Source organism: Tenrec ecaudatus, chromosome X, assembly GCF_050624435.1.
Source record: "Tenrec ecaudatus isolate mTenEca1 chromosome X, mTenEca1.hap1, whole genome shotgun sequence".
Classification (NCBI taxonomy): domain Eukaryota; kingdom Metazoa; phylum Chordata; class Mammalia; order Afrosoricida; family Tenrecidae; genus Tenrec; species Tenrec ecaudatus.
The window spans coordinates 167,179,826-167,189,375 of record NC_134548.1 but is presented as its reverse complement, the minus strand read 5'-3'; the positions used below and the strand labels follow the sequence as shown (position 1 = coordinate 167,189,375).

General features: G+C 59.3%; 2 protein-coding genes across 7 annotated transcripts; both read left to right on the top strand.

The window, feature by feature from the left end:
- The first annotated feature begins 100 nt into the window (after positions 1 to 100).
- RENBP (renin binding protein) lies at positions 101 to 5,565 on the top strand. 3 transcript variants are annotated; one of them, XM_075538805.1, is made up of 11 exons: positions 101 to 237; positions 438 to 547; positions 667 to 742; positions 850 to 925; positions 1,040 to 1,212; positions 1,430 to 1,654; positions 1,869 to 1,950; positions 2,036 to 2,211; positions 2,920 to 3,051; positions 5,250 to 5,337; positions 5,416 to 5,565. In XM_075538805.1, exons 2-11 carry the CDS (start codon positions 441 to 443, stop codon positions 5,535 to 5,537), a joined length of 1,257 nt encoding a protein of 418 aa, XP_075394920.1. In that variant the 5' UTR covers positions 101 to 237; positions 438 to 440; the 3' UTR covers positions 5,538 to 5,565. The 3 variants fall into 3 exon arrangements, with proteins under 3 accessions (XP_075394920.1, XP_075394921.1, XP_075394922.1); XM_075538806.1 differs by having other exon boundaries at positions 140 to 230; XM_075538807.1 differs by having other exon boundaries at positions 199 to 217.
- A 129-nt stretch (positions 5,566 to 5,694) lies between these two features.
- Positions 5,695 to 8,924, top strand: NAA10 (N-alpha-acetyltransferase 10, NatA catalytic subunit). Of its 4 annotated transcripts, none has more exons than XM_075538811.1 (8): positions 5,695 to 5,995; positions 6,285 to 6,383; positions 6,520 to 6,578; positions 7,110 to 7,155; positions 7,249 to 7,364; positions 7,534 to 7,578; positions 8,057 to 8,141; positions 8,631 to 8,924. In XM_075538811.1, exons 1-8 carry the CDS (start codon positions 5,975 to 5,977, stop codon positions 8,832 to 8,834), a joined length of 675 nt encoding a protein of 224 aa, XP_075394926.1. In that variant the 5' UTR covers positions 5,695 to 5,974; the 3' UTR covers positions 8,835 to 8,924. The 4 variants fall into 4 exon arrangements, with proteins under 4 accessions (XP_075394926.1, XP_075394925.1, XP_075394923.1 ...); XM_075538810.1 differs by having other exon boundaries at positions 7,901 to 8,141; XM_075538808.1 differs by lacking the exon at positions 5,695 to 5,995 and having other exon boundaries at positions 6,039 to 6,383; positions 7,901 to 8,141.
- Positions 8,925 to 9,550: the final 626 nt, after the last annotated feature.

Sequence of the window (9,550 nt, the reverse complement as noted above, 5' to 3'; positions counted from 1 at the left end):
GCGCCTGTGGGGAGGCGGAGTCTCTGGTGAAGTCTCTCTCTGCCCGCCCCACCCACCTGAGCTCGGCCTGCCCCGCCCCTCGTCACAAGCCCCGCCCCTGGCTCCTGCAGTGGGTGGGGCGCAGATAGGTCAGCTGAGTGGCAGTCACGAGACAGTGCTCAGAGACAGTGCTCAGCTCGAGCGGCTTCCTGAAGGATTGGCGCGAGGGGGTCTCCAAGTGCGACCGACAGGCCAGTGGTGTGGGACTGGGGAAGGGGGTTGTCCCAGAGGGTCTCAGAGCCGGTGGGAGGCAGCCCTGAGACTGGTCCGGAGCTGGAGTGTCCTGCTGAGAGGTGGTGGGGGGAGAGCCCTGGACTGGATTCGGATTCAAGGCCCCAGGGTGGGACCTGGGGAGTCCGGTGGGACGGGGACCTTCCTTAAAGCCGAAGTTCCCCCAGGACATGGACAAAGAGCGGGAGACCCTGCTGGCCTGGAGGGAGCGCATGCGGCAGGAGCTGGACCAGGTCATGGCCTTCTGGACCAAACACTCACACGACCAAGTGCACGGGTGGGCCACGCCCTTCAGGCCCCCGCAGCCGGCCAAGAACGTCCCCCAGGCCGTCTCTCTTGGGGGCTGGTGAGGACTGAGTAAACTCCCACCTAACACTGGATTCGCGTCCCTGACAGGGGTTTCCTCACGTGCCTGAGTCAGGATGGGCAAGTGTATGACGACCTCAAGTACGTGTGGCTGCAGGGGAGGCAGGTAGGAGTCCTTACAGGACGTGGTCATCCTGGCCTGCTGCTCCCACCTGCATAAAGTAGGCCCGGTGCAGGCCAGCCGAAGCTATTTCCCTCCTGCTGCCCCCATAGGTGTGGATGTACTGTCGCCTGTACCGAAAGATAGAGCGTTTCCACCGCCCTGAGCTGCTGGATGCGGCCAAAGCAGGTGGTCACCCATCCCCAGGCTCCCTGAGGCTGTGAGAGGGGTTCAAACCCGGGAAGGGCAGGCCTTGGGAATGCCCAAGGGATGGCTTCCTCCCTGAAGTTGTGCCAATGCCAGGTGGGGACTTTCTGCTTCGCCACGCCCGGGTGACACCTGCAGAGAAGAAATGTGCTTTCGTGCTGACTCGAGATGGCTGCCCGGCCAAGGTGCAGCGCACCATCTTCAGCGAGTGTTTTTACACCATGGCCATGGATGAGCTGTGGCGGGCCACAGGGGATACCTGCTACCGGGTAGGGGACACTCCACTTGGCACTTCCTACTCCTTGACCATGCTGTATTGTCATCCAACAAAGGGTGTCTCCCCTTCTCTGAGCCCCCCCCCCAGGTCCACGGCTGGCCCCACAGCCCCCCACTCCCGCAGTGGGCCTCTCCTTCTTGAGCTGGGAGAGAATAGACCAGGAAGGGGCATGTGCTCCCTCAGTCCTGCCTATCCCTCCCTTCTGCCAGAGCGAGGCGCTGGCGATGATGGAACAGCTGACCCACTGGGTACAGGAAGACCCATCAGGGCTGGGGAGACCACAGCTACCAGGGGCCCCCAGGGCCGAGCCCCTGGCAGTACCCATGATGCTGCTCTGCCTGGTGGAGCAGTTCTCGGAGGCCGATGCCGAGTTGGCAGCCAAATACACACAGCTGGGGGACTGGTGTGTCCATCGGATTCTACGGCACGTCCAGGTGGGGGCCAGGGCGGGTCTTCCCCCATTCACCCTGCACCGCCTTTGTCTGCCTGCCCTGGGGGTTGGGAGGCTGAAGGTGGAGGCCTGAATGGGAACTGTGGCTCAGCCCCTCCTCAGCTCCCGCCCACCAGTACAACTGGGAGGGAGGGGCGTTTGAGATATGAGGCTGAGGACGGACTCCCCCACCCACCCACTCCTGCTATCACCTGTAGCGGGCGGGGACAGCTGTGCTGGAGAACGTGACTGAGGATGGTGGGGAACTGGCCGGCTGTTTGGGGAGACAACAGAACCCTGGTAAGAGACCAAGTGGAGTGGGGAGAGAAGAGGGACTGGCCTCCAAGGCGCCCTGAAAAACACGGCCCTGGCCTCCCCTCACCAGGCCATGCAATGGAAGCCGGCTGGTTCCTGCTTTCTTATGCCAGCCGGAAAGGTGATTCCAAGCTGCAAGCCCATGTCATTGAGAAGTTCCTGCTGCTGCCCTTCCACTCAGGATGGGATCCTGACCATGGGGGCCTCTTCTACTTCCAGGATGCCGATGGCCTCTGCCCCACCCAGGTGGGAGAGCTGCCAGGGCCACCCTAGAGCTGAGCAGCAGGACTGGGCTTGTGCAACAACCACGCCCCCCCCCCCATGCCCAAGCCTAGCCTCTGCGGTGGGTGGGTGAAATTCTCGCTTTCACATGTAGGTGAACTCAGTGTAGGAGTGACCAGGGGCTGTGGACCCTCAGGATCCCACACTAAGGGGCAGAAGTCCCACCTCAGGGTGTCTGAGGGCTGAGCCTCCCCTGGAGGCTGTAGAAGAAGGGGCCTTCTTTCCTCTTCCAGCTTCAGGCAGCCACCAGCAAGCCTTAGCTCATGGCTGCACCGCGCCAACCTCTGCCTCTGCCAGTGGAATTTGGCGAATTTGGCGAGTCTCTTCTCACCATTCTAAGGTGTCACTGGGATTAGATTAGGGCCTATCCACTTCACTAGCTAATTACATCTGCCATGACCCTATTTCCAAACAAGGTGCCAGGGGATGGGGCACCCACTAGCTTTGGGGAACACAGGTCCACCCAGGAGAGGGGAGCTGGATAGGGCCAATGCACAGCTACACAGCATTTCCATTCATGGACTGTAGACCCTTTTTTGTTCTGGAAGGGACTCCATGGGATACTACACCTGCTCAGGAAGCCACTCCTGAAAGACATGTGATCAAATGACAAGTACCTGGGCTGGGGCGGGGTGGGCGGGGCTCTGAGCCAAGGCTCTGCTCTGCTCACAGCTGGAGTGGGCCATGAAGCTCTGGTGGCCTCACAGTGAAGCCATGATCGCCTTCCTCATGGGCTACAGTGCCACTGGAGACCCAGCCTTGCTGCGCCTCTTCTGTCAGGTCGCTGAGTACACCTTCCGCCAGGTGAGCTGAGACTAGGAGGCGGCTGGGGCCAGGGCTTCTCATGTTTCATCAGGGAAGATGCTAGAGAGGTGCCTTCCTGGGAGGAGAGGAGCCAGGTCAACCTGCAGCACCCAGGCTGCGAATGAGGTCTCAGGGTGGTGAGGGGGAGGGGATGGCAAGGGCAAGCCCAATGGTAGGAGTGCATGCGACAAAGTAGGGGAACCCTGCAAAGGAGCGGGATTGAGTGGTGTCACCTGGTCTGACCTGGGGAAGCTTCAGCCAGTGAGTTGGTCAGCACTGGGCAGGGCTTGCAAGCAGGTCCTTCTGGCCCATCCCCTGCTGAAAGCCCCTAACAGGCAGAATCCAAAGCTATTTCTTATCTCACCTGGGTCTGGGAAAAAGGTGGATTCTGAGCTGTCTGCCTGGGGTAGGACTGGAAGTCGCCCCGAGGCTAGGTGTCGGCAGGGCAGGCCTCAGGGACGGGACCTTCCTCTCAATGCAGGACAATCTCAAGATCCCAAACAATCACATCTCCATAAAAACCTGATTCCCAAATAATGTCACCTTTGGAGGTCTTGGGCAGATGTGACCTTTAGGGACACTCCAGTCTAATGGGGGTGGGGTTAGGGGTGGGGGTGGGGTGGGGCGGGTGCTGGCTTCTGAGACACTAGATGAGAGGGAGGCAGAGGAAGGAAGGTGGTTGGGGGGAGGGGATCCCGCAGCCTGCCTGTTTCCTGGGAGAGGTCTGAGGGTGTCACAGGGCTAGAAGGGCTCCTGCGAGGCCCAAGGGCAGTGAGCTGAGAACCCGAGGAGAGTAGAGCTGTGGGAAGGCCCAGCTGAGTGGGAAGCAGTGAGGGGTTTCCAAAAGTCAAAGGATCAGGCAGGGTAAAGCAGGTGGCAGAGGAAGATTCTATTATTGTCACCTCGGTAGGTCAGGGTCTAGATAGCATTTTCTCCCTGTCGCATGGACTCAGTGTCTAACTTCACAATAGCACTCCCGGGGGCTCTGTCCTGTCGCAGTTAGTGTTGTGCCTGATGAGCAATGTTCTCCGAAGTAGTAAAAAGGCCCACGGTCATAGCTCAATACTGATACAGTAACATAAAGCACTTACTAGATACACTACATGAAATGCAAGGCCGACCTTTGAATGAGCTGGGGATGATATTAAGCCATTGAAAGTTGTAATTGACAGGTAATTGACTACAGAAAAGTGGGATCCCCCAAAGCTTACTTGATTGCCTGGGGGGGGGGGGAGAAGGGTTCAGCTCTGACACCAGAAATGAAGGCCCTAAAAGATGAACCTGAACAAAAGAATGAATAACATAATTAATAGTTAGAACTCCATTCCTTTCAGAGAACATATGGTCTTTCATGGGCAGTTTTTAAAGACCTTTTGCTGTTTCAATGTGATTGGTTTCCCATGTGATATTTCTAAAATTGGGTCCTGATGGCACCGCAGTTAAAATGTTCAGCTGTGAAACAAAAATGCCAGTAGTTACAGCTGTCTAGCCATTCTGCAGGACAAAGCTGTGACTCTTTAAAGGCCATGGGCAGTTCAGATGCTGTCTGACAGTGGGTCACTAACAGTTGGAATGAGGTGGATTTGCATTTTTGTTGGGTAGGGCAGTCTTTCTGACAAGGGTTTAAGACCCGGCACGTACGTAGTTCACGCTGGTAAGTAGAAGAAACTGATGGATGGGAGAGACCCAGCACACAAGCCAGGTTGGGGTGGAATGTGGGCTGGAGGGAAAGGCAGGTGGCCTGAACCGCTTGAGCTGCCATCCCCCAGACTGCAGTCATCGGGTCAGGATGGGGGCAGGCTTCTGGTGGCACAGAGGGGACAAGATGCTTTAGGGAACCGGGTGCCCGTCAGCACTGGCACAGGCCAGACTCAGGTGTCTACACACTGGTCCACCTTTCAAACAGACCAGGGAGCAACCACTTAGGAAATTGTGACGCAGGTGTCTCCATCAGGGTTTATTTTACTGATGTATGAGTGACATACACTAAACCAGGCCCACTACACAAATCCAACACTGCATGTACAGTAGCACACCTGAGTAACCACCACTCGGTTCCCATCTTGCCCCTCAATTCCATATTTGCCAAAGCCGACTTTGCACGACACTATCTGGCCTCAGCCCAGCCCTGAACCTGCCCTGCTGTTAGGGCCAGTGGTGACAGGGGGAACTGCTCTTACTGTGTCATTTTCTTCCAGTTCCGTGACCCCAAACACGGAGAATGGTTTGGCTACCTGAACCGAGAAGGGAAGGTGGCCCTCACGATTAAGGGGGGTCCTTTTAAAGGTGAGTAGGGTGAGGCCGAGGGTGCTAGATGGGGCCTCTCGCGCCTCTGCCAACCCGGTCGGCTGCCTCTCCTGGCAGGCTGCTTCCACGTACCGCGGTGCCTGGCCATGTGCGAGGAGATGCTGGATGCTCTGCTGAACCGCATCAGCCCAGTCCCCAGGGTCTCAGCCCAGGACTCGACCACCGAACCCGCCCACTGAGGCACGCAATAAAGCTCCGCCTACGCTACCTGTGCGTGCATGCGCCTCCGGGGACCCGCGGGAGGGGGGTGCGGCCCGCAGTCACCTGCTCGCCGGGCTGGGACCAGCCCGGTGCCAAGAACTCGTCACACGTTGGCCCGCCTGGAGCCTCGCTCATTGGCCCGCCCTGCGGGTACGACGCTCCTCGAATTGGCTCTCCGCGCGCGAGTCCGCCTAGTACGCCAGGCCGACCCAGCACTGGCTAACCCCGCGTATTGGTCAAGCGGCCGCGAAGGCGGGTCTAGTGGCAGCGCGCTTCCGGCCGGTGGCCAGCCCAGCGCGCACTGCCTCTTCCGCTGGCCCGCTCGGCCGCACCGGTGGCTCATCGACTCGCGGCAGCCACCTACTGCGTGCCCACGACCCCCTGGGGCCCGCGACTCGTGTCCCCCGCCGCCGCCATGAACATCCGCAATGCGAGGGTGAGGGGCTGCGGGAGGGGGTGCCTAGCGGCGCTTTGGGTGGAAAGGGGGGGCCGCGTGCGCATGCTCCGAGGGCCGCCCGCCGTGCCGCTCCGGGATGGGTGCTGGGACTCTGGCCGGCGCTGGTTGGGAAGCTGGCAGCCCGGGGGCAGGGAAGGGTTCTAGGGCATGCCCGTGGGGGGCTCCTGGCATGGCCCGCCCGTGGTGGCTGACCATCGGTGGACAGACCCCGGCCTGGCCAAAGGAGCGCGGCCCAACGGCCGGCTCTGACCCCGCGGCCACCCTGCAGCCCGAGGACCTGATGAACATGCAGCACTGCAACCTGCTGTGCCTCCCGGAGAACTACCAGATGAAGTACTACTTCTACCACGGCCTCTCTTGGCCCCAGGTGCGCGCGGGTAGGGTGCTGGGGCGGGGGGGGGGGGGGGAGCGGGGGTGTCTGGCGGCGAGGCTGGACCTGCGCCGACCCGGCTCCTCCGAGGGGCCTGGGCCTTTGACAGTTTTCTCCTCCTTTGCGCCCCCAGCTGTCTTACATCGCGGAGGATGAGAATGGGAAGATAGTTGGCTACGTGTTGGCCAAAATGTGAGTCTCCAAGGACGGGGAGAAGCGGGGCAGGTGCTGAAGAAGTGCTTTTTCAAAACCGTGAATAGGTTGTGTCTTGAGAGCCATTTTTGGTAGCGCACTGGGCAGGTGCACAGCCCCAGGCACCTGTCCTGTCCCTTGGGGATCTTGGCCCCAACTCCCTGCAACACTGACCATGTCCATACCTGAACCTCCGCCGCAGCCCCGTCACAGTAGGGGGGAGTATGACCCTGTTAGGCAAGTCTAGAGTGGGGGTAGATGGATGACACAGCATACATCCACTGTTCTGGTTTCACATATTCATTTCACTCCCTGAAAACTGCCCTGTGGTATATCCTCAGCCCTCTTCTCTATGAGTGCCTGGTGGGTGCTTTGTCAGGTCTGGGGCAGCAAAGTAGGGTGCAGGGTCCGCTGCTGTGAGGGTCCCATGTTCTTGCCCTGACAGTGGGGCCCTTAGACCTGTACTGAGGGGGTTCAGGGACCCTGTGGATGGGCGACCAACACAGCCCACCGGATCTCTCATCTCTCTAGGGAGGAGGACCCAGATGACGTGCCCCATGGACACATTACGTCACTGGTGCGTAAGCCCCACCTCCAGGCTCTGGTTGGGTTGAAGGAAGTTTGATGGGCAGCTTTTGAGCTCCGACCCCTGCAACCCCTGTGCCACTAGGCTGTGAAGCGCTCACACCGTCGCCTTGGCCTGGCGCAGAAGCTGATGGATCAGGCCTCCCGAGCAATGATTGAGAACTTCAACGCTAAATATGTCTCTCTGCACGTCAGGAAGAGGTGGAAGCCGAGCCTAGGGAAGGGGAGGAGAAGGGAGGGCAAGGAGGAGACCACCTTGACTGAGTCAGGGGTTCCTGGAGGGATCAGGAGAAAGGGTGGGGTCCAGATGAGCTCAGCCTTCCCTGGCCAAGCCTGGGCAGCTCAGCAGCAGTGCTTTGTTCCCCTGCAGTAATCGGGCCGCCCTGCACCTCTACTCCAACACTCTCAACTTCCAGTGAGTAGTTCTGGGGACGTAACCAGAGTTTTGGGAGCTGGAGGCTGGATAGGGGAACACTCAGGAGGTTTTATAGTTGCGAGGGCTCTGGACGGGATGGGTGAGAGTAGCACTCCCAGCATTCCCAACTCTCTGGGAAACTTGACAGGGAACTGGCTGAACCCAGGATGCATGGGAGGGTTGGGGCAGGGGGAGGGCTCAAAAGTGAGGGTCCCTGAGCTCATCATGCTCAGTGTCATCTCTTGGGTGGGGAAGACAAGGAGGATTGTTGGGAAGGTGGTGGACCCAGGACTGAATGGCCAAGATGCTCATTGCCTCACAGGCTGCCCTTGTGGCAGTCCACTTGCTGGACCTCCTATTCTCAGTGTCCCAGCAGCAGGCCCTCGGAAGCCACATCAGGAACACCGTGGGCACCAGACCTTCCTCCTTCTCGTTCTCCCCACCTCCCCTCCCCTCCCGCCAACCTACCTTGTCCCAGGATCAGTGAAGTGGAGCCCAAGTACTACGCAGATGGGGAAGATGCGTATGCCATGAAGCGGGACCTCACCCAGATGGCGGATGAGGTAAGAGTCCTGCCAGGGCCCAGTAGCACTTGTGTCCTTTGTGGTTTCTCATCCCCAGCTGATAAAGGCAGGAAGGCCCTGAATGTCCTGGAAGAGAGACTGACAGCCCTCTTGGCCTCAGTATTCAAGACTGTCAGGTGGGGAGAGGGGATTGAGCTGGGCCCTAAGGCGAGGTGAGGAAGGCATGGGGTTGAGGCAGGACAGGACTGGGGAGACCAGGGCTGTGTAAGAGCACAGATTTCTTAATGGGGAGGCCCGCTCACTCTCATTTAACAGATGAGGAAACTGGCCCAGAGAGGGGCAGGGTCTGGGAACAAGTTAGTAGCAGAGCCACATTCAGTATAGGCCTCTCAGTTCAGCCTGATCTGCTTCTCACCTTGTCCTCTGCCTCCCAAGGGGACAAGGTGACCCAACCCTTGTCAGCCACCCATCCTTGGCACCCACAAGTGCGGAGAACTTAAGCCTTTGTCTGTTTCCTCCTGGTGACAGCTGAGGCGGCAGCTGGAGCTGAAGGAGAAGGGCAGGCCCGTGGTGCTGGGGCCCGTCGAGAACAAGAACAACTCACTGTCGAGCACAGGCGAGGCCTCCCGGGAGGATAGTGGTGGGGACAGCAAGGACCTCAGTGAGGTCAGCGAGACTACAGAGAGCACTGATGTCAAGGACAGCTCAGAGGCCTCCGACTCAGCCTCCTAGAGCCCGACCGAGTCCCACCAGGCTGCAGCCCCACCTTGTCCTACCCCCTAGATTGCCCAATAAAGTCACCCCTGTCCCTAGGGAATCTGTGTCAATGTGCACACTGGCCTTTCTCTGCCTGGCTGGCTGTGGAGCTGGCAAGCTTGTGGCCCCGGACTGCTGCCCTGTCGGATGGATGGCTTTCAGACCCAGAGGAGAGTGCCTGGGGTCCTGGGGGAGATGCCTAGGACACAACCTTCCACATTCTGCCTGGCTGTGCCTCTGCAGCCTGAGACACCACATGGCCCTCTAGCTGCCCCAGGATGAATGTGTTTTGCGGGCCACCACACACACAGGTCTCCAGCTCACCTTCTGGGAATAGCCTGTCAACTGCCTCCCCCCCCCCACGAGCCCCCCAGCCAGTACACACGCTCCTACCCTTCCTGGTCGAAACAGTACCCTAGTCCTGTGTGTCAGAGGCAGTGGCCCCTCTTAGAAAAGGCACAAACCTGTTTCCGGTGCACAGAACCCTGTGCTCCATGTATCTTCGTGGGCCCCCGCTCCCCAGTCCTAGCCTGGCGTGGGAGCTTCGGTGTATTTCTTACAATGAAGCCCATTTTGCAGCATTATCTGCAGCCCTTGGTTGAATGTGGGTCACAGGGTGTGCATAGTCACTCTTAGGGCTTGCCCTAACCCCTGCTGGGCCCCGTGTGGGGCGCTGCCTGGGCATGCCCATT

Excerpts from the sequence above, each read along its gene's own strand:
- RENBP (XM_075538805.1), top strand. The coding sequence starts at position 441 with ATGGACAAAGAGCGGGAGACCCTGCTGGCCTGGAGGGAGCGCATGCGG. Across the intron at positions 743-849 it reads TGTGGCTGCAGGGGAGGCAG|GTGTGGATGTACTGTCGCCT; the intron begins GTAGGAGTCCTT and ends CTGCCCCCATAG. Across the intron at positions 3,052-5,249 it reads CTGAGTACACCTTCCGCCAG|TTCCGTGACCCCAAACACGG; the intron begins GTGAGCTGAGAC and ends ATTTTCTTCCAG.
- NAA10 (XM_075538808.1), top strand. The coding sequence starts at position 6,093 with ATGGGTGCTGGGACTCTGGCCGGCGCTGGTTGGGAAGCTGGCAGCCCG. Across the intron at positions 6,384-6,519 it reads ACGGCCTCTCTTGGCCCCAG|CTGTCTTACATCGCGGAGGA; the intron begins GTGCGCGCGGGT and ends TTGCGCCCCCAG. Across the intron at positions 6,579-7,109 it reads GGCTACGTGTTGGCCAAAAT|GGAGGAGGACCCAGATGACG; the intron begins GTGAGTCTCCAA and ends TCATCTCTCTAG.